We start from the raw sequence: 23,265 nt of genomic DNA on the forward strand, positions 1-23,265 counted from the left end.
AGCCGATGCTCGAACCAGCAACCCAGCAACCTTCTTGCTGTGAGGCGACAGCACAACCTACTGCGTCACTGCATCGTCCTGTTTCAGTGATATTTTCATTAATATTTATTTCTGTATTGTCATATTGCCAGATGACCTGGAGTATACTACTGGCATTACATATTCAGAATACTATATATATATATATATATATATATATATATATATATATATATATATATATATATATATATATATATATATATATATATATATATATATATAGTCTATAAGCTGAGGCTCACATTGGTTTGACATGAGTCTGCTGTTGTCTCCACCTCCTGCATGTGCAGCCCACCCCTGATGTGTAAGCTAAACCCCCACCTCTTGTTGTCCCCTCGGTGCTGAGATGGAGATGTAGAGAGACGCGTCCTGCGGGTGGACACATCGCACAGCAAAGGCTGTTGATTTCGAGAGTCGACGAATTTATTGATGAACTTAATGCATCTTTAGGATCAATATTATTCCGTTATATTTTGTTTCTTTTCATTACTGATTTTTTTAACCGCCACCCTGAAGTTCATCGTTGTCATTTTGGCCGCCGGGATGGTGGCGTTCATCGGAGCAGTCATCTGCATCATCGCCGCGGTCCACAGCGGATCCCCACCGGCATCCGCCGCCGCCGCGCAGCCCCTGGCCGACAACCAGTCCCTCTCACCGGACGCAGCCGGGAAAGCGATTTCCTCCGGGTCCGTCGCCCGGGCAGGACCGCTGGATGCTCTTCACGGTACTGATGCGTCAAGCAGGGAACGAGGAGGACCGGAGGCGCCAACGTTCTACGGTCTAACGGGACTAGGGACCGGAGGCAGCGAACAGCAGGTCACCTACAGCAGACTCATCTGCACCCCTGTCCCCGCCGGTGAGTGCAACCCGAAAAACTTTCAGCAACAAGCTGACGACCAGTCGTTATATGCTGGAGAGGACTGGGGATACCTCCGCACCACTGCCGAGGAGCTCCGGCAGACCGTCCTGCAGCAGAAGGATGAGATCCTCACAGACCAGAGAACCATCCGGGAACTAACGGGAAAGCTGTCGGAATGCGAAAGTGGCATGAAGGGACGGAAGGTCCCGGAACGAAGCGCAGGGGGTGTTGGGGAAGCGCGCAAAGAGAATAAGGAGCAACTCATGATGCGGGACGATGCGGGATCCTCAATGCGGACGGCTCATGCGATGGAGGAGCTGGTGCACGCCATAACTCAGATGAAAGACCGCATTGAGAAACTAGAGGTAAGGAGAGCGCAAGACCTTATGATGTTCAACAGTAGTCGAGATAGGCTAGTGGGAGAGAATCAACAGTTTTATTGGTTAATGACATATAGACTCATCCTTAATCCTAAAGTGATTAACTTGGGAAACCTATTAATATGTAGTTTTATAGCGTGCCAAATATTCGTAGACTCTTGCTGTTATCAATCGTGCACGATTAAAATTCATTTTACAATTTTATATACATATAGATACGTTTTAAAAAATGGCATGAATTTCCAAGTCATGTATTGGATGTCATGAAGTTTTTTTAATGGCTTCTTTTGTCCTTAATTCTAGCTTAAAACATAATACTAAATTGCCTTTATAATAGTTGCATGGCAACATCATGGCTTCCTTTGTGCTTGTCATAGTTATATAGCCTAGTATACACACTGATGTCATTATTGACTCTTTATATACAAACAAATACCCACTGAAAAGCCACTGCCCCAGTGACAGCTCTCATACCTTTATTTGAGTGTATGCAATGCCTCATTAGCTGTCTTGGGCTGTCATATCGTGTCTATAGAATACCTCTGTCTGCAGAGGCCCATTCACTTTTCCAAATACAGATTTTGTCATTAGAGGTGTCTGCAAATGTCCATGCACAAATATCTCACAAATATTTGTTGTAAACTTGAAGAGAATGTTAAGACTATTGGAATAAGTCAGCAAAATAGTATGGGGCATAAGCATGTGTGCCAAACTCATTTATCAGCACTAATTCACAGTTGAGTTGAAAACTGTAGACATAAGCATGAAGTAAAAGTTGAGAAAGAAGTATACCCCAGCTTGAAGCTGTTCGCATGTTAAATTGGAGCCAGTTTGTGATGTGTCAACCATCTATGAACATCTATATTTGCCAAAAAAAAAAAACGTTTAATTTTCAGCACAATATAAAACTAACACAAAAAATAAAGTTACCATAGTTTTTCCCTCCAAAAGCTGCATAATGTTGAAATAAATTGAAAAACTCAGTGGTTTTCACATGGAGTGGGGTGGAGATTTTTCCAAGATGGCGAACATGTCAACTTTGTTGGGTTGTGGCTGGAAGGGCATCCATGCGTTAAATTCCACTGTGGCGACCCCAGATTAATAAAGGGACTGAGCCGAAAAGAAAGTGAATGACTTGATATTTACCTGAGCTGTTTCAAGTACCATGAGAAAAAAATTTGTTTATAGTCTAATTCAGAATAATGTTAAAAATGTTAATTTAAACAGGCATTTTGAATAGGCGTACAGCGTCATCGACCACTTAATAAAACAAATGTGCATCTAGAGCTGTGTTATGATGCTGCCTGACCTGTTGATAAACGAATTTATAATCACCTGGGGCTGTCTTCAACTCACAGGAGTGCTGCAGTGAGCTCGTAAAGTTCATCTCATCTAGAGCTGAATTGCGTTTCAGCTCACGTACAGTCGCGCGCCTGTGCCATGATTTATCGCTGCGCGCTACATGCGCGTCCCTGATTGGGTTTCCATGGAAATATAGCTTGCGTTTCTTGCTTTATGAGCCGATAGGAGCGACAAATTGCATCCTCATCAGGACCCCCTCTAGCGCATCTGTTTAACCTCAATCTAACCCTGATCTCAGTCTAATGGTAATCTAGACAGGCTGCAAAAGTAAAATAGCCCATGTTTTCCATGGAAAGAAAATGGATGAATAAAAGAATGTATGCTTTGAAAGTCAAGGATATATTTAGCCTCCTCCAATCATTGACTACAGCATGTGTGGCAGCAGGGGAGCGATGAGAAACATGACACAATCCACTGAAAGCATATTATAGACTCCTGCAGTGTGACTGCGAATGGCAGTTCCATGAGCTAGTTGGTGCAGTTCAACGGATCATCACAGAATTAGCCATGCATACTATTAGAACCATGCATAAAAATTTTATGATGCGTGTGGGTCTTACTGAAAATATGCTAATCATGAAAATGAGTGATAAGTGAACGCCATGCTGAGAGTCATTTGACTTTACAATTGCTAAACACTTTATAATTGCATGAATTAGTTTGCTGACTGTCTGTTAGAATTATTGTATTTATGCAATATTGATGTTTGAGATTATTGCACACATATTTATCACACATATTTATAACGTTGACTTAGCAAAATGTTTCAGTTAGAAATTTAGATCATCCCAGAATATATCTAGCATCATTTACTGCCTCTCATATCATTCCAAACCCATTAGACTTTGTTAATTTCCAAAATAAAAGATGTTTTTAATCAAATCTGAGGGATTTTTGTCTGAGAGTTCAACAAGATTGTTTTTTTTTTTTGATGACCAGATTTACTCTACTTTACCTGTACTGTAGCATTCAGTTCAGATACTTTAATTAATATGCAGAAAGAATGCACAGCATCGAAAAGAATGACATACGACACAAGCAAAGACAAACAAAAACTGCAGGTAAAACTGTTAAAAAGCAAGATTAATGTTGTAAGTAAAGGTAAATAAATAAATAAACAGTGAATGGACAGCTAGAATTAACAAGGGCACATTTAAGAGAGTTCTAGCCTTTTATTCACTTAATAATGTACACTTAAAAAAAGTTTCTCTAATTTCTGACAGAAAGATCTTGTCAACACATACACATGACTAGATATTTTTCAAGACACTTCTACACAGCTTAAAGTGACATTTAAAGGCTTTACCAGGTTAATTAGGTTAAGGCAGGTTAGGGTAATTAGGCAAGTTATTGTATAACAATGGTTTGTTCTGTAGACTATTAAAAAAAGTAATAGCTTAAAGGGGTTAATAATAATTTTGGCCTTAAAAATGTTTTTTAAAAAATTGAAAACTGCTTTTATTCTAGCCGAAATAAAACAAATAAGACTTTCTCCGGAAGAAAAGAAAATGTTATCAGACATGCTGTGAAAATGTCCTTACTTTGTTAAATGTCATTTGGGAGATATTTTAAAAACAAAAAAGAATCAAAAGGGGGCTAATAATTCTGGCTTTAACTGTATATATTTTAAAAATAGACTATGCCATTGCTTTGGGATACAGACAGGAAAAATAATTTGGACAAATGAACATCTCTGTCTAAGTGAAGACTTGGCCAGTGCTTTGCAAATCACAAAACAAAAAGACTTTTACTCTACCTGTTGGACTACACTTAATGGCACTGAATAAAAACTTTCAATGTGCACAAAGATGAGCTGCCAATATTCTGTAAAATCACCAGCGTTCTTGTGTTAAGAAAAACGTTCATTTTTTTGGTTAAAAAAACTTGTTACAGCACTCTTAAATGTGCATTGTGATGCATTTAGGTAATTGGAAATGAGTTTGATGCTGTTGTGAAAGCTGATGATCTTAAACCGTAAATCTTATTACATTTAAAATGCACATGAACCAAATATGAAAACAAGCTTTTATGCTTTTCCTCTGTTTTATAATGCATGACTAGAACAGTATGTATTGTATTTATAAAGTATGTGAATATGTTAATAAAACAAGAAAATAATATTTAACTCTTGAGCCAGTGTTAAATTGTTAACACTATTGAATATGGTAATTTAACTCTGGCCAGTGTGGATAATATGTATATGTATATGTATGCTGCTATGAAACAATAATCATTTTGAAAAGCTCTTTACAAATAAACTTGAATTGAATTAACACACATTACTAAATACAAACAAAAACTCCACCTTACCTGCTTGGTATGTAAGAATGAACCTCATTGGTTCTCACTCGTCAAGCAAGCATGGTTCCACCACTGTGGCCAAATCTGAATGCGGTATCGCTGATCAATCTTTACATGTGAATAAAGTCTAAATTACCTCTAATCGTCACAAACCATGTCCTTATAGAAGACATGAAATCAAAATGGATTTGCTTTTAGATTTCTTAATTTTTAAGATTTGATTTTCTCAGATTTGATTAACAAGAGACCATGGGTTTGGAATATCTGAGGATGAAATGACAGAATAGCTATTTTCGGGTGGACTGACTTTTTAACAAAAGATTAATGTCACCTGATTACTTTCTTGCTTACAGTCTGAAATGGCGGCACCAGCGTTTAACCACACAGACTCAAGCTCACAGAAATCTGCAGGTGCTCCTCGTACACCAGTAGCAGCTGCACAGAGACGAGTGGAGGATCTGGAGGGAGAACTGAAGAGGAAGATTAAACTGCTGGAGGAGGAGAGGAAAGCGCTACGCAAAGAGACGCAAAAACATCAGGATCATATTGACTATGGACTGGACACTGTACACCAGCGGATCAGCAGCCTGGAGAAAGGTGAGGCAGAGGTCGGGTTTACTGCTTGATGAAATATTAATTCATGAGTAATTATACCAGGATCTTCTTAAAGGTGGATTCCGACCAAAAATAGTTGCAGGATTTATGACTGACTTGTTATATCGAGCAACAAGAGAAATGTTTCTTCTTTATTTTTCCTTTTTTTTGTCATTACAATTGAAGTTAAGCTCTAACATTGTTTGGTTCCCAGAAATCTTAATAATATTTGATGAAAATGTTTTTTAAGCATAAAGACAATTTATGTGATATAAAGCATTATATATCTATTTTCTTGTTAAAAACATTAAAGGTGTTACAAAAGACCACTACTAAATAGTTGTTTGGTGTAAAAAAAGTTTATGCACCAATTTTTTTGTCAGGCAAATTTAGATGCTCATTAATTAGTCCTATTAGGTCTTTAAACTTTGTCACTATGCTTCAAACCACCAATTGAAGACTTACTTGTCACTTGTCACTTTAAGACATTTAATTGGCAAATGGGAAAATGCTAATAATATGACAAAAAAAAGAAGTAGCAGTCAGAATAAGTATGCTCATTTTACATAAACATGTATCATATTACAAAAATCAGGAACTAAGCTAAACGAAAATGAATGAATGAATGACTATATTATATTACAAGGCAAGTGTATTTATATATGGGGGGCTGGTCAGGTTTGTATTAAGGTCCTAGGTCATTAGTGTTTTATAGACAAGTAGTAATACTTTAAAACCTATTCTGAATGAAACTGGGAGCCAGTGTAAAGACCTGAGAACAGGTGTGATGTGCTCTGATTTCCTGGTTTTAGTCAGAATCCTGGTAGCAGCGTTCTGGACTGTCTTTTTGGGAAGGCCGGAACAGTAATCCACCCTGCTGCTGATAACAGTATGAACAAGTTTCTCTAAGTATTCACTGGAAACGAAGCATCTAATTATTGCAATGTTTTTGACATGATAGTATGTTGATTTATTGACTGCTTTGCCATGACTACTAAAACTCAGATCTGACTCCAGAATCACACAAGATTGTTGACCTTATTTTTTGTTGTTTGACCCTTAGAGCCAAGGTACGCATTCACCTTGAGAACCTCATCTCTGTTCCCAAACACAATGACTTCAGTGTTCTCTTTGTTTAACTGAAGAACGTTTTGGCACATCCACTTGTTAATTTCATCAATGCATTGCTAGAGGGTGTCAATGGGGCTGTAGTCATTAGGCAGTATAAGGCTATGTAGATCTCAGTGTCTTCAGCATAGTTGTGGTAGGAGATTTGGTTCTTTCTCAATATTTGGCTCATGCAGTGGGAGCATATATAGGTTGAACAGTATATTATTATATTATACTAAATAAGGATGAAACCTTATTTTGCCAATATTTAAAAATTTTGATTTCACAAAACATCCAGAGATATCAAAGTAGGTGCTTTCCTTGCATTTATGTTTTCTATTTATATATGATCACAAATATCAAAGGATAAAATGGGACGTTTCATCTAAGGCTCATACTAGGAATCAAAGGGATGTATGAAATTGTTATATAAGTTTAGTTTAAAATAAAACAAGTTAAATTCAATTAACTTTGGTCTGTTTGCTAAACCAAAAATGTCTTTTTATTGGATCTTTTATCTTATTTGTCTCTTGTTCTTTCTCTTTCTCCTATTTGTTTCACAGGTCTTTCTGAGAACAAGTTTCCAGAGGGTTACAGGCTCTCATTCCCCATCCGCAGCTCCTCCATGTATGCCATCATAAAGCAGGAAATCCCAATCCTCCACGCTCTGACTGTCTGCATGTGGCTCAAACCTGCAAAGAGCATCCTGGGAACTGTGGTTTCTTATGCTGTTTCTGACCAGAACCATGAGTTTGTGCTTCAGCAGCTGGTTCATGGGCCCATTGAGCTGATCATTAATAATGAGGTAGAGCATCACAGTATTTGACAAAGACGAATGAGAACGTAGTGCTGCAGCGAGATGTCAAAATCTAGAAGATTAATTCACAACTGGTTCCCTTGAGATTTCCCTTTGGGTTTTTCTTTTTTAATGGGGTCTTTATATTTATGACTGTGGGAGATGTGGTAAACATTACTTAATGATGGAGCATAAACTGCACACAGTCACACTACAATTGGTGTGATCTTATCTAGTTGCTTATTAGTGATTTGAGTTGTTTTGAAGGAAACATAATAGCTTCTAAATTGGTCTTTTATAAAATTTGCAAACATTTTTCTATTTTAATAATATAGTTAAATATTGGTAGAGGGTGGCACGGTGGCTCAGTGGTTAGCACTGTCGCCTCACAGCAAGAAGGTCACTGGTTCAAGTCCAAGCAGCGTCAGTTGGCATTTCTGTCTTGAGTTTGCATGTTCTCTCTGTGTTCATGTGGGTTTCCTCCATGTGCTCTGGTTTCACCCACAGTCCATAGACATGCGCTATAGGTGAATTAGATGAACTAAATTGGCTGTAGTGTATGAGTGCATGTGTGAATGTGATAAATAAGGGACTAAGCCAAAAGAAAATGAAAGGGTGGTTGAATATTGGTGGAGAAAAATATTCAAGTATTGTCAAGTTATGTTTATCATAGACCTTATTGGATATAAACACCCATAGGAACATGTTTTGGGAACTATTTTTCTAGGTTTGATGTAACTACTACGGCCCAATCCCAATTCTGTTTTTTTACCCCTACCCCTTGGCCCTTGAAGCAGAGTGTGAAGAGGAAGGGGAAGGGCTTCAAAATTTTCCCTTAAGAAATGGGACAGCACTACTACATCTGCACATGTCTGTCACACGTAAATAATGTTCTGGTGAATCCAAGTGCGAGTGATACAAATAATAATTTATTAACAAAGTCAAAACAAAAGCAAGGAATGAGTGCAGTGCTAGAACTAGGAGAAACAGGGCTGGAATCAGGCAGGAAACAGGGTCCAGTAAAAACTCCTCAGGTCCTGAGCACAGACAAGAAGCACCATAAGCACATGTAACGAACTGACAATGAACACTGAACATGTAGCACATATATAGGCACGATAATGAGTATCAGCTGGCGAACAATCAGTCCAGCTGAGTACCTGTCATGACATGTGACCAAAACAAATACACGTGGGCCACAAAAACAAAACAAACCCACATGATCAAACAGACACTCCGGAAGAGCGCACAAACCTGCAACCGTGACAATGTCATTACGATTTTTTGCTTCATATGAGATCGACGATGGAGACTGCTGTAGTTATTCCAGTTGCATTATTTTTTGGTATTTATCTTCAGGAAATTACTGAAGGCATGTAAGATCGTAACTATACTGTGTTTACACTGTGTCCATATTCATCTATGTAAATACAGGAAACAACTTTAACAGTTTGCCAGACACTGTAAAAAGGTCATGCCCAGTCACTAGACTTTTCTGAAAGGGTATTCCAGTGTCATCGAGTGTCAGAATGTTGTGGGACTGCTATACAGGAGTTATTAATATGAATTATAGATATCGAAATTTAGCAGTTTTATTTTAGCGTTTTTTTAAAAGCATGATGGTAAACATAAATGTATTAAAACATGTGCTGGTTTGTTGTAAAAATTCGTAATAAGGACCAAAATATTCATTTGTGCATCTCCTTACTTCCGGGTGGAGTCATGCTGCCTTTGTAGCTGGTGTATTCTGTGAAATTTTTTTACCCCTTGGTTTTGAGTGTGGTCCTGAAAAATCTTTGTTTCAAGGGCTATCTAGCCCATCCCTTTAACCCTGGTTTATACTCGACATGTCCTCTTGTTCGCTTGAGTGCAAGTGGGGAATGTGATGTCATCGTGGAGATTGCAGATGTTTGCTTTGGGTGCGCGCGACATGATTTCGGCTGGTGGTGCGTATAGCATTTTTTTAAAACTCCAGCGAAAAGTGCACGCGGCGCCGCGTTTGATTTGAGTTGAATATGAAACACTTTGAAGAGATTTTGTCTGAAACGGTGTGACTGTACAGATATCTTTATGATCCCTGATCATAGAGATAACCAGATGATCAATAATTCTTGGCTACAAATAGCAACAGCCATGGAAAAGGAGAAAGTTTTTGTTAAAAGGTTTGGAAAAACCTGAAGGATAAGTTTTTAAAAAACAAAAGAGGTCATGGCGAAGTGAGCCAGGTACACAATCACAGAATATGTTTTTCCACCAGTCATAGATTTTTACTCTGATGTATAAATACAATTTGGAATTTAAAACAATGTAATAGTTACAAAACTATTAAAACAGATTATTTGTTTGATAACTGGAAAGAAATATTTGAACCTATCGGTTTACAATATACTGATGTCGTTTCTCTAGGTTTTATTTGTGATAATTGTTGTGATGAGTCAGAAGGCATTGAATCCATTTGCAAGCTTTATTAAGAGCACACATACAAACAAACACAAAGGGGCAATCCAGGAGACAGAACGTGGGACAGGCAAAAGTTCAAAGGCAGGCAGATATCTTACTGGTCAGAATAACAGGCTGGAGATCAGGGGCAGGCAGATGTCTTTCGTAATCGTAGAACAAGCACAGGGTCAGAAACACAGATCAGTCCGAAGCAGGGAGTATGGAACGCTCAGAAATGACAGCCAGGCAAATCAAGACTTCGCAACGAACCGGAGCGTGAGTGTGGTATATATACACGAGAGCTGATGAGTTGCACCTGGACCGTAATCAGTGCCAGGTAGCAGGGCTTATGGGATTTTGAGTCCGTGAGTCGAATCAGAATTCTGGCGATGGTTCCCTCTGGTGGTGCACAAGAGGGTTGGCATCGCCCTCATTTACAACAGAACCCCCCTCCTGCGAGCGGCTCCTGAAGCGAGAAGGCACCTGACGCCGGGGTCTACCGCGCTGTCGGGGGGCTGGTTTCTCTGGGAACCTTTGATGAAACTCTTCCGTGAGAGTTGGGTCTAGAATATCTCTAGCATTCACCCAGGACCGTTCCTCTGGACCGTACCCTTCCCAGTCCACCAGATATTGGAGGGCGCCACCCCGACGTCGAGAGTCCAGCACTTCTCGAACGAGGTAAGCTTCCTCGCCCTCGATCATGACAGGTGGAGGGGTCCTGGTTTCCGATTCCTCCTCAACCGCCTCCTCTCGTGGACCACCAGCGGGTTTGAGTAATGACATGTGGAAAGTAGGAGAAATACGATAATGATTAGGCAAGGCTAAGCGAAAAGACACTGGAGTAATCTGGCGTACAATTTTGAATGGCCCTACATACCTGGGACTGAGTTTGCGGCAGGGCAATCTCAGACGAAGGTCTCGTGTCGACAACCACACCCACTGCCCCGGTTGATACGTGGGTCCCTGGCGTCGGTGACGGTTCGCCTGAATCTCTCTCCTCCTGACTGCCCTCATGAGATGTCTGTGAGCCTGGTTCCAGACATCCTCACTCCGCTGCAGCCAATCCGTGACAGCAGGTAACTCAGTGGGTTCTCCGGACCATGGAAACAGGGGTGGTTGGTAGCCAAGAATACATTTGAATGGCGTGATACCCGTGGCTGGCTTTATTAATGAATTTTGTGCATATTCTGCCCACATCAGATAGCGACTCCAGTCGTGCTGTTGCTGATGACAGTAGGAACGTAGAAATCGAATGACTTCTTGATTCATACGTTCAGTTTGGCCGTTGGATTGAGGATGGTACCCTGAGGTGAGACTAACATTAATATTTAGATTTTTACAGAGAGCGGACCATACCCGGGAAGTGAATTGGGATCCCCTGTCTGAGACGATATCATCAGGTAAGCCAAACATTCGAAATACATGATTGCACAGGGCTTCTGCGGTTTCAAAGGCAGAGGGCAATTTGGGCAACGGTATTAGGCGACAAGCCTTGGAGAAACGATCAACCACCGTGAGAATGACTGTGTTGTTCTGGGAAACAGGGAGATCCGTAATGAAGTCCACCGCTATATGGGACCAGGGCCGTTGCGGAACCGGTAGCGGTTGTAACAGGCCAGCAGGGGTTTGGTGAGATGCCTTCGTGCTTTGGCAAATTTCACATTTCTGAACATAATTAATTACATCCTTCGTGAGGGACGGCCACCAGAAACGGGCTTTGACTAACTCCAAAGTTGCAGTGATGCCTGGATGCCCCGAACTGGGAGTGTCATGAATATGGGTCAGTAATCTGGTACGTATGTTATTGGGTACAAAAATCAGGTGATTCGGACAGTCTACTGGAGGGTTGTTTTCTCGGTTGGCCTCTTGGATCTCGGTAAGTATGTCCCACTGTACTGGAGCCACTAGTAAGTTCGTAGGAATAATGGTTTCATCACTAATTGGGGTTTTATCCTCTGATAGCCTGGATAGTGCATCTGCCTTACTATTTTTACTCCCTGGTCTATAGGTGACAATGAAGTCGAATCTGGTGAAGAACAAAGCCCAACGAGCTTGTCTGGGATTTAGACGTTTGGCTGAGCGAAGATATTCCAGATTCTTGTGGTCAGTTAATATGGTGAATTGCTGACTAGCCCCCTCCAGCCAGTGTCTCCATTCTTCCAAGGCTAATTTCATTGCCAGTAATTCGCGATTTCCCACATCATAGTTTCGTTCTGCGCTGGTCAATTTACGGGAGAAGAAGGCACATGGATACATTTTGGATGGTTGACCCTGACGTTGAGATAACACAGCACCGACTCCTGTGTTGGATGCATCCACTTCCACAATGAAAGGTAGGTCTGGGTTGGGATGACGGAGAATAGGAGCTGTGGTGAATTGAGTCTTCAGATCGCTAAATGCTTGGCGTGCTTCAGAGGACCAGGATAGTTTGTGGGAATTTCGTTTGGTCATGGCTGTTAATGGTGCGGCTATTGAACTAAAGCCTCTGATAAACCGTCTATAGAAGTTGGCAAAACCTAGAAATCGCTGCAACTCCTTGAGATTCTGGGGTAACGGCCATCGTTGAACTGCCTGTACCTTCGTATCATCCATGGTAATCCCTTCTGCACTGATGACGTATCCCAAAAAGGCGATCTGTGTCTGGTGAAATTCACACTTCTCTAATTTGGCGTACAGACGATGTTGAATCATGCGTTGCAACACTATACGTACATGTTCAACATGTTCCTTCATCGTGTTTGAATATATGAGGATGTCGTCGATGTAAATGATGACCCAGCGATCCAGCATATCCCGAAAGACATCGTTCATAAAAGATTGGAACACGGATGGACAGTTTGACAGGCCGAAGGGCATTACCGTGTACTCATAGTGCCCCCTAGTGGTGGAAAACGCGGTCTTCCACTCGTCACCAGCACGGATTCTGACAAGGTTATATGCACTGCGAAGATCAAGCTTGGTATAATATCTAGCCTTTCTTAATTGTTCCAGGGCAGGAGGTACGAGGGGTAATGGATAGCGGAATTTTACGGTGATTTCATTGAGCCCTCGGTAATCAATACAGGGACGTAAACTGCCATCTTTCTTCTTTACAAAGAAGAATCCAGCTGAAGCAGGAGATGTAGAAGGTCGGATGAAACCCTTGGCCAATTCTTCGTCGATATATTCAGACATTGCCTTGTGCTCAGGTTGTGACAGAGGGAATATTCGACCCGTTGGAGGACTTGAACCTGGAATTAACTCAATAGCACAATCACTTGGTCGATGTGGGGGAAGTTGAGTAGCTTTTTGTTTGCTAAAAGCTTCATGTAAGTCATGGTACTCAATGGGGATTAGTTCATCAACGAGTTCAGGTAACACATTGGTGGTTCGTAATGGAATTTTGTGAATGGGCTGGATGCACTGTTTCATGCATGACTCACTCCACTGCAATATCTGTCCGTCCCTCCAGGAGATATGAGGGTCATGTCGCCTTAACCAGGGCAGTCCCAACACCAGTGGATGATTAACTGAATCAATAATGTAGAATTGCATTTCTTCAATGTGTAGAACACCAACTTGTAACTGTAGCTTATTCGTAATCATACGGATGCGTCCTTCACCCACAGGACGACCGTCTAGTGCTTCCACTGCAAGACAGGAATCATATGAGCTGAGAGATAGTTCGTGACATAAAGCAAATTTCTTAGATATAAAGTTTCCGGCAGATCCAGAGTCGACAAGAGCCGTAGTATTAATCATTCTTTTATCAAATTTAATAATCACAGGAATCAGTACACTGAAAAGTGCAGGAACATGGGAAGGACTCACCGATTGAACTGGTGTCTGAGGTCGCACGCTGCAGGTGGATTTCCTGTGCCCTGATTGACCGCAGTACAGGCATAGATGATTTTGCAATCGATGCATTCTTTCTTCATGGGTGAGACGGGTGAAACCCAGTTGCATGGGTTCATCAGGGGGCGTGTCACTTGAAACATGGAGCTGTGTGCGAGGATTTCTACGGCTGCGAATCAGATGATCAAGACGGATGGTAAGTTCAATGAGTTCGTTCAATTTCTTTCCTTCGTCACGGCAAGCCAATTCAGATTGTAGATTGGTATTCAGACCCCGTCTGAATAGTGTCTTCAGTGTATCCTCAACCCAGTTAGTTTGAGCGGCGAGAGTGCGAAATGACAAGGCGTATTCTGCAGCTGTGTTACGCCCCTGTGTAAGAGAAAGTAACTGCTCACCGGGGCTTCTCCCATCTGCTGGGTGCTCGAACACTTCCCGAAATTGCTTGAGAAAAGTTTCAAATGTGGGATAGTTACATTCCTCCTCCTTCCATATCGCTGTAGCCCATTCCAGCGCTTTCCCCGTTAACAGGTTGCATACAAAAGCCACCCGACTAGAATCAGTGGGATATAATGCAGGTTGTTGGTTAACAAATAGTTTGCATTGCAATAAGAAGCCTTTGCAGCGAGAAGGTGACCCATCAAACTTTTCAGGAAAAGCTAATCGGGGACTTACGGTAGCCGGAGCATTGGAGACATGCGTTGGTTGAGAAGCTGTCATGGTAGCAGGCGGGGTAACTGCAGGATTCGGATGACGGAGTTGCTGCATAGCTCTCACCAGTTCCTCCGTGAGAAAAGTTAGATGGGTGAGTTGTTGATGATGGGTGGCTAACTGAGTGGCTTGAGCGGAAAGTTCAGTCGAGACTTGTGCTAAAGCTGCTGGATTCTGTAGTGGCGAAGTCTTCTGTTGTGATGAGTCAGAAGGCATTGAATCCATTTGCAAGCTTTATTAAGAGCACACATACAAACAAACACAAAGGGGCAATCCAGGAGACAGAACGTGGGACAGGCAAAAGTTCAAAGGCAGGCAGATATCTTACTGGTCAGAATAACAGGCTGGAGATAGATCAGGGGCAGGCAGATGTCTTTCGTAATCGTAGAACAAGCACAGGGTCAGAAACACAGATCAGTCCGAAGCAGGGAGTATGGAACGCTCAGAAATGACAGCCAGGCAAATCAAGACTTCGCAACGAACCGGAGCGTGAGTGTGGTATATATACACGAGAGCTGATGAGTTGCACCTGGACCGTAATCAGTGCCAGGTAGCAGGGCTTATGGGATTTTGAGTCCGTGAGTCGAATCAGAATTCTGGCGATGGTTCCCTCTGGTGGTGCACAAGAGGGTTGGCATCGCCCTCATTTACAACAATAATAAACATCTCTGTTTATATGTCTGATTTTAAGGTCAGTTTCTTTAACCCCTTAGAAATGCAATTTTAAAATAATGAGAAATCAATTAAATTTATAATATTTAAGGTAGTAACATGAATTGGTGTCAGTTGTATTGTATTTCAGTTGTATCAAACCAAATCAATATTGTAATTAAATCATCTTTTATTTTAGCAATATAAAATGCAATTCTTGAAGACAACAATGAAATTGTCAATTCAGACATTAATGAGATAAATGGCTCTGGTTGGGATCTTGTATAAATGAAATACTACTGGCTATTCTATTAAAAATGAGAGAACTACTCAATATAATTTCCACCCTTTATCTTGCTTCATTTGAAATCATGCCAAGACACTAAATAATGCTTTGTGTGCTTCGAGCAACTTCAGGGGACATTTCTATTCTCCATTAGCTGGGGGAAAACATTTCTTGAAAGTGATTTCAACAATATCATTCCTCTATGTTCTTATTTATAGCTGTGGACCTCTCCATTCTCATAGAATATTTAAATGTTATAGAATATATGCTGTACTTGATGGACCAAAAATTAAAAAGGGGAATACATTTTTGCACACATTCTATTAGGATTTTTAAGGCTCATATTTGGTAAATGATGAAGAGAGATGCTTAGTTGAAGATGTCCTCGCTGCAGTCTGTAACACGATAATGTACTGTAGCTATCACATCCACTGGACATTGTAAAGACCCATATGGTAATGCCCATGCCACTGTGATGGATGGGTTGGGGTAGGTGTAGATGTTAATAACTGATTGGGTTCAGATTTTAGCTCCAATTTGCCTCAACACACCTGCTTGGATGTTTCTAGAAAGCTTAGTAAGGGCTTGGTTAGCTAGCCCAGGTGTGTCTGATTAGGTTTAGAACTAAACTTTGCAGGACACCGGCCCTCAAGGAACAACTTTGGACATTTCTGGTGTAGACGTTAATATCCCACAATGTAATGGGTAATTTAATAAGTAATATGAATATCTTTCATTTCTATCAACAACCATTTGCACAGGCTTGTCCAGCAGGTTTGGATCTGATCCAGTTTGTCATCGTGCTGTAGACTGCCGTGAGGACACACTCACTTAATTTGGCCTCTGATTTCTCTTACCAAGGCAATCGAAAAAACTAGTAAAGCATTTTTTTGTTCACTGTCAGCAGTGTGTTTTAGAGCACTATAAGTAGACAGTAAAATAATCTCTCAGGCTTTCATTACAAACTGCAGACTGCTCTTAATTATCAAAGCACATGGACAACAGTTTTAGTCTTTGAATCGTAATTAAGATTTTTTGTCTGATCCTCCATCCTGTAGGTGGCGCTGTTGCCTCTGAACTTAACAGTGGGCAGATGGCAGCATATGTGTGTGAGCTGGAACCGAAGAGCTGGAGCATGGCACGCCTACTTAGGGGGCAAACTGAAGCTAGAAGGAAGTGACCTGGCAACCCGTCACAACATCCGACGGGGAGGAACTCTCATTCTTGGCCAAGAACAGGTACGTCAGATTTTGGCCATTGTCAGTATTTGCCAGATGGCGATAGGTCAAGATGGGCAGCTTTTTGGCATTTTCACACAGCATGTAGAAATCACCACCATCTGAAAAACACCCTTTGTTTATCTCTTCCTTTACATTTTTCCTGCCCTTTTCATCCCTTTCTCATTAACCACGGGTATACTGATCCTGGACCTAAAGGAGCTTAAAGTCATCCTCTTTTCCATGTTGTTTTTTGCAGTCTGGGTTTACACATTTAATCTGTGTGGATTGACTATGATAAACAAAAAGAAAAGGGAAACAGTGTTTTCTGAAAACATGTTTCCATGTTTTCATTTCACCAGTGAATACACAAAGGGGCAGTTCTAGTATCTGGATTATCTAATACGTACATTTGTGGATGTGTGTAGCAACATTTCTTAGTATAATACTTCCAAATAAAATACCCTAAAGGGCACAGTGAAAGCTATTTAACAATTTATGAAGCAAATCTTTTAACAACACTGGATATTAAAATTGAAAAGGTCACAGTATCCTTTGTCTCCAAGTAAGGATCAGCTAAATGCCAAATGTTCTTTCACTGATTAAAAAACTTGACATATTTTGTTCCATTTCTTATGCATTGTCCAGACACCAGACTTTTATTTTATTGTCCATAATCAAGGTTTTTAGTAAGGAGTAAAATTACATTATATCTATCTCAATTAAAATAATTGAAAAGTGCCATCTGAAATTTCCATTGAAAATAAACGTTTTTCTCAGCCTCCTTTGTTTATGTTGAGATATTTTACTTTCAAGACCAGGAAAAGGATTTATTCTTTGCCATAAAAGTGATATTACTGAACATTCACACAGGAGCCTGTTAAAAATACTTATTTCAGAGGAACATTTCAGACAGCATTTAGAGGTTATTGCATCTAATCTCTTCAATTATGTAATGTCAGGGGTAAATACAGCTAGGTTAAAGTAAAAATGTGCTTTTACTTTAAAATGAACCAAAAATTAAAAATTCTATTATTTTTTTACCCACCCCTCACATTTTCAAAACCTATTCAAATTTCTTTCTTCTGTTGAACAAAAAAGAAAATATATTGGGAGATGCTGGACCCATTGACTTTCATAGGATTTTTTTTTTGTACTATAGAAGTCGATGCGCTCTATTTTAACGATCTAGGCGCAAAGTTCTAAGCACATGGTGCAAAAGCATTTAGAGCATGTCTGAATCCACTTTTGTTATTTTAAGAACGGAAAAATACGCTCTGCACTATGACGTATAGTTTAACAAGCCATGTTTTGAGCATAACGTGCATTAAGTTAATCAGAGTCTCATCTCCCATGCCGTTATGATTCAGTTGAGTCACATCATGGCACATTGGCTCTTTACATGGCAAACTTTGTAAGTTATAAAAACCGAATGCTGCACTACAGAATAAATGGTTAAACAGACCATCTGCAGCGAGGATAAAGAATAAACCTCTTCTCTTTACTTTTCCTCTCTACTTTACTCCTTTACTTTTGTGGATAAGTAAACAGTGTTGTGCGCACTCCACTGAAGACATCCGTTAGCCTACATACTTATTTTTGTTTGTTAAGAGCACAGATTTCTTTCAAAACTATTTCTAAATTCAGTTCTAATTTCCAGAAAACCAATAAATGACACTAAAAATAATAACGAAGTGTGGTCAAAAAGCTGACTTATATCCAAACACATGTCTTATTCTTTTACCCCATATGGTGATGTATACATCTCCAAAATTGATGGACAGACGGACAAATCAAAACTCGTTTTAATAAAACAAACATAAATATACAAATAATAAATAATACTGCTAATTATAACAATGTTACACAAATTGTCTTGAATAAACCGAAAAAAAGCCCCCCGAGATGAAGTATGCATGGAGGCAGTGGTTTTTATGTTTATGTAGAAAATAATAATTTTGTAACATTTTAATCCTTTGATTTAAAAAACAAAGATATTTGTGTATTACTGTACATCTTGTCTGTCTTAAGCAATGTGTAAGCATTTTGGACCTGCATATATGCTCTGCACTGGACTTTAGACCAGGTTTTAGTCTGTCAATGCAGCAGTCTATTTTAGTTTTTCAAAATAGCAATGCACTAACAATACGCCTTAACACACCTCCTTTTTAGACCATGCAGCACACCCATGATTCCATATAGGGGCACAAATCAGATTTGCTATTTAAAAAACGTGGTGCAAAACATGAAAATTAGGGTTGCGCTGGTCTGAAAATGGCAACAAATCACGCCAAACACATCTTGCGCCCTATTGCGCTGTGGGATGATAGGGCCCAATAAGTTCCATCAACCAGCTTTTTTCCAAATATCTTCTTTTGCATCAAAATAAGAAAATAATCTTAAATCTACATGAGGGAGAGTAAGTGATAAAATGACGATGGTTCTTTTTGGGTGAACTGTCCCTTTAACATTTCAACAATTAGTATATTTTATGTAATTTCTTTCTGAGCAGTATGTTTTTTTCCTGTCTCCTGCAGAGCTCAATGGGTGGTCTTCGTTTTGACGCTTCGCGAGCTTTAGTGGGAGAGCTGTCACAATTCAACATGTGGGACCGGCCGATTTCCCACACAGAGCTCTCTGCTCTCGCCCTCTGCAGCACGGGCATGCTGGGTAATGTAGTCCCATGGACCAGCCGTGAGGTGGAGGTTTTCGGAGGTGTCACCAAGCAGCCGGCTGAACATTGCGAGCACAGCACCAGTGCCAGACAGTGAAGGACTCCTAAAGGGGGTTATGCTAAAGGTCAGAGGGTCAATGACCAGGGTTTAGAGATGGCAAAGATCTGTCAGAAAGAGCTAAAACAGGCCATCATCTGACATGTATGTTGATTTCTTTTTAGAAAACACTTTTTAATAGTGGCGTTTGCTGGATCAAGACTCGCTATCATTATTTCAGAATTCAGCACATAGTTCGTGCCACACCATTTGTGCTACAAACAAGAATGATACCTCAAGTTTAGTGGCTTATTGAGGAAAAGCGTGCTGTTATTTTTCTGCCGCAAGATAAAATGGTTGGGAATGTACTAGACTTAAGATGCAGGCGCATAAACTGGCAATATTCAGAAGCGATATGCAGACATGTCAATTTTGCATAAGCGTACAAGATTTACTGACAGATTTAGCAATGGTTCGGTTTGGTCAAGTTTGTACACAGTGAAAGCTGTGTGTTTTGAAAGTCTCATGTACATATCTACACTGTTGATTGTGGAAGACTTTTGTCAGCAAAATGTAATTAATTTGATGAGACCTTACCTTTACATATACACCTAACCTATTCATGCATTTTCTCTGATTGAATAGCTATCTGATCTTGAAAATACCAGGTGTAAATGCTTTCTGAAACTCATTTGAGCAACCTTTTCAACCTGGTTTTAGCATGCATTTACAGTGGTCTGCTGGGGATCTATACTGTTGATTTCAGGCCGAAGTGTTGAACATATTTTGGTGCTGTTTCACATAGTGAAGTTTATTTATAAACTAATTTCGAGAGGATAACGAGATTATGATTGAACACGGCTGGTTCTGCATTATCTATGTATGATCCACCAATCAGACAAGTCCTAACCCACTATAAAGAGCCAGGATTTCTCACTACAGTCATCTTCGATTTGAAGACTCCCCCCTTCCACCCCTACTCCTCCCCATTTCCCTTCATAGTTCTCAACACCTACCTGAGCTCAGAGCTTCCCTCTCACCCTGCAAATGGGAGGGAGCCCAGGGCTCAAGGACCTTTTGGCCTCTCTCCCAGGACACCATGCCAAACTTGCTTATAATCAATCATTAGCTAAGTATCAACTCTTGAAAGGACTATAAAAGTACCATTTGTGCAATGCAAAGGTCCTACAAATGCAAATGTAAAAGGTCCTTCATGACATTTGATGCAAAAAAACTATACTTTTAAGAGTGAATGTTGTTGAAACCACATATTGTATGTATATTAACAGTAAAATAAAAGTGTGTGTGTGTGTTATATCAGCTCTAAGTAGTCAGATACCACAGCGCTACTACAATGCGTGTCTGCAAATACAGTGTATGACCCATAGGAAATAATTATTCAGCAAGCAGACGGGCAAAATGCCACAAAAGTGTCGCAACTTGGAGCTCAATACACGTTTATTAAACATAGTGAGACAAAGGCTGCTTTCACACCTGGCTCATTCTTTCAGAAGCTGCTGCATTTTCTCATTTCGCTCAGGTAGTTTCTTTGGGCATTTGTGAATACAGCAATCGCACCACATCTCCAACAAAGCCCAAGTAAGCAAGTAAAGCTATCACACTCGATGGACCAGGTTTTATTACATCGTACATATGTTCAAAATGAAATAAAGTAAATTTGAAAAAATCTGATTTATATTAACTTTTTCGTAGACACATTTATGTGGACAAGTGTAAATGGAGTAGAACAAATCAGATAGCAGACTAATCAGTGAAAATGTATGAAGAAACAATAGGCCCACAGAAAAGCCATACTAGGGACCAGAATCATAAGCTTCTGAAACCACATACTATTATCATGTCTAATATCTAATATTATGGCCAGTTTGCCATCTAGCAATATAATAAAGAGTATTCAGAAAACCTTAGCATGACAATACTACGTTTACAACCCATAACTTTACCATTACCAATGCAAGGTTTGTGTCTGACAGCAACACTTCATTTAAATGCTTAATATTATTTACTAATTAGACCTTGTTAGACATCAAATGCTATCACTGATGTTTGCCACTCTGATGTAGGATATTCAGGTTGAGTGTTTGATGAAAGGATTTATTTTCGTCCTCAAAGTTCAAAGCTAATATTTGCATACTCATTCAGATGTGTTGTTATTTATACATACAGTGTATTTGATTCAAGTTAGTTTTGAACGCACACACTCTCAATCATCTTGTTTGCTTTATACCAGGGCTCTTTTATATGTTTGATCTCTTCAAGTTTTTTTCTTTAGCTGTTTTTGAATCACTGTTTCTATGGTGATCCTTCCAGCAGGCTGATTCCTATTGGTCAGGTCAGCCCTGCTAGAAATCTTCTCCATTTAAAACCCTTTAACATCATCAGAATCGCAATGAATTCGAATGAAGGGAGAGGAGAGCAGCTGGAGGCATTTTGACAGATGAATATTTCAGCAATATATATGAAACACTACATTAACCTTTAAAGCCATGGTTTAAACCCTTTACAATGTGGCATCTGCAATGAACTGTTTTCAGCTTTCCTGTCAAACATAATCTGCAAATATACATACAGACAAACCAATATCTTCTCATGCTGAGAAATAAGCATATATAGCCTATATAGATTTATACCAATCTAAAAAACACATTATATTTGTAAAATAAGCAGCAAACATTCCATATGATGAATGTATAATATTTACACCATTATTATATGTAACTTCCACGATGTTATCTGTTGCTCTTCATAACTGTGATTGAATAATCTTGGCGGTAAAGAGCTTATGTAAATTACAGCACACATATGATATGCTTTAATGTGGATTGTGTTCAGTGTTTCTATGTAAAATGCAGCAGGCTGGAAAATGCCTGTTTTGTGGCCTTGTCAAACACAAGAATGCTGTTTCAATTGCGCAATCACTTATATACTGAACAGATGGACTTAACTGAGATGATGGTTACATTTACAGTATGTGTGTATGTTTTATAGGCATGTATTTTGAGATTTCATAGCCATATGAATGAACAGCAAAAAATGGCTGGGAAATGTGTATCTGAAAGTGTTTGAACGCTAAATATATTTCTTTCTGCTGTATAGTGTACTTGCTGTTGTTAGTGCAATGCCTGTTTGTTTGCATTTCAGTGGTCAATTTGTGATGTTTTGTTTTTTTAACATACATGAACATGCTTTAAAGTGTATTCAGAAAGCGCGGTTTACAAATGATTGTACATAAATGTTTTTTTTTCTGGAATATAATTGTTTTTGAATTAAATATCTTGAAAGTCGGACGTTAAGCTCTCTATTTTTGCTTGAAGATTTTCTACCCTCTCTTTTGGATTTACTCATTTGCATTTCTAAACTCTTTCTCCTGTAATGTTCTTTTCTTGCATTCGGTCTGTGTCTTTGTCTGTGCTGAAATCAAATGTGTCCTGATCTAAGATGTCCACGAGAATTAAAATATCTAGCACAACAAATGTCAGAGTTCTCTTTTATTTCTTTCTTAAGTTTGTATTTTACTGATGGATGAAATGCACAAATATTTATAATATATGAGAGCATAAAATGTTTCCTATAGAATTGTATATTATATTTCTGTTTATTAGTTGTCTTATTTCTATTTGCCTCATTCTTCCTTGTAAACATTGCCTAAGCACAATATCTCCTCTACATGTATAGTTGAGGACAAAATTATTAACCCTCCTGTGAAATTAAAATCCCAAATGAAACATTTTTCAAACACTCAAAAAAATATGTTTGATGTTTGTTTAAATTACTTATTTAAAATGAGCCGAAATGACACAATTATTGTCACTGAATATCTTGCAAAATAACTAAACTATATGTACTCTCATCAAAGACAAAAAAAAAAAATCAGTTATCAAAACTAGTTTTTTAAAATGTGTGCTTTCTGTAAAAACAGCTCTTAAAACATTTGAGAATGAATGAACCTTTTAC

The 23,265-nt window shown here is 39.4% G+C and overlaps 1 protein-coding gene across 1 annotated transcript; it reads left to right on the top strand.

Annotated features, from left to right (window-relative positions):
• The first annotated feature begins 300 nt into the window (after positions 1-300).
• nptxra (neuronal pentraxin receptor a) lies at positions 301-22,781 on the top strand. Its single transcript, NM_001423400.1, is given in 5 exon segments — positions 301-1,266; positions 5,298-5,541; positions 7,212-7,453; positions 16,421-16,600; positions 19,117-22,781. Coding segments are annotated over 5 exon segments (1,581 nt in total). The 5' UTR covers positions 301-585; the 3' UTR covers positions 19,351-22,781.
• Positions 22,782-23,265: the final 484 nt, after the last annotated feature.

Source organism: Danio rerio, chromosome 3, assembly GCF_049306965.1.
Source record: "Danio rerio strain Tuebingen ecotype United States chromosome 3, GRCz12tu, whole genome shotgun sequence".
Classification (NCBI taxonomy): Eukaryota; Metazoa; Chordata; class Actinopteri; order Cypriniformes; family Danionidae; genus Danio; species Danio rerio.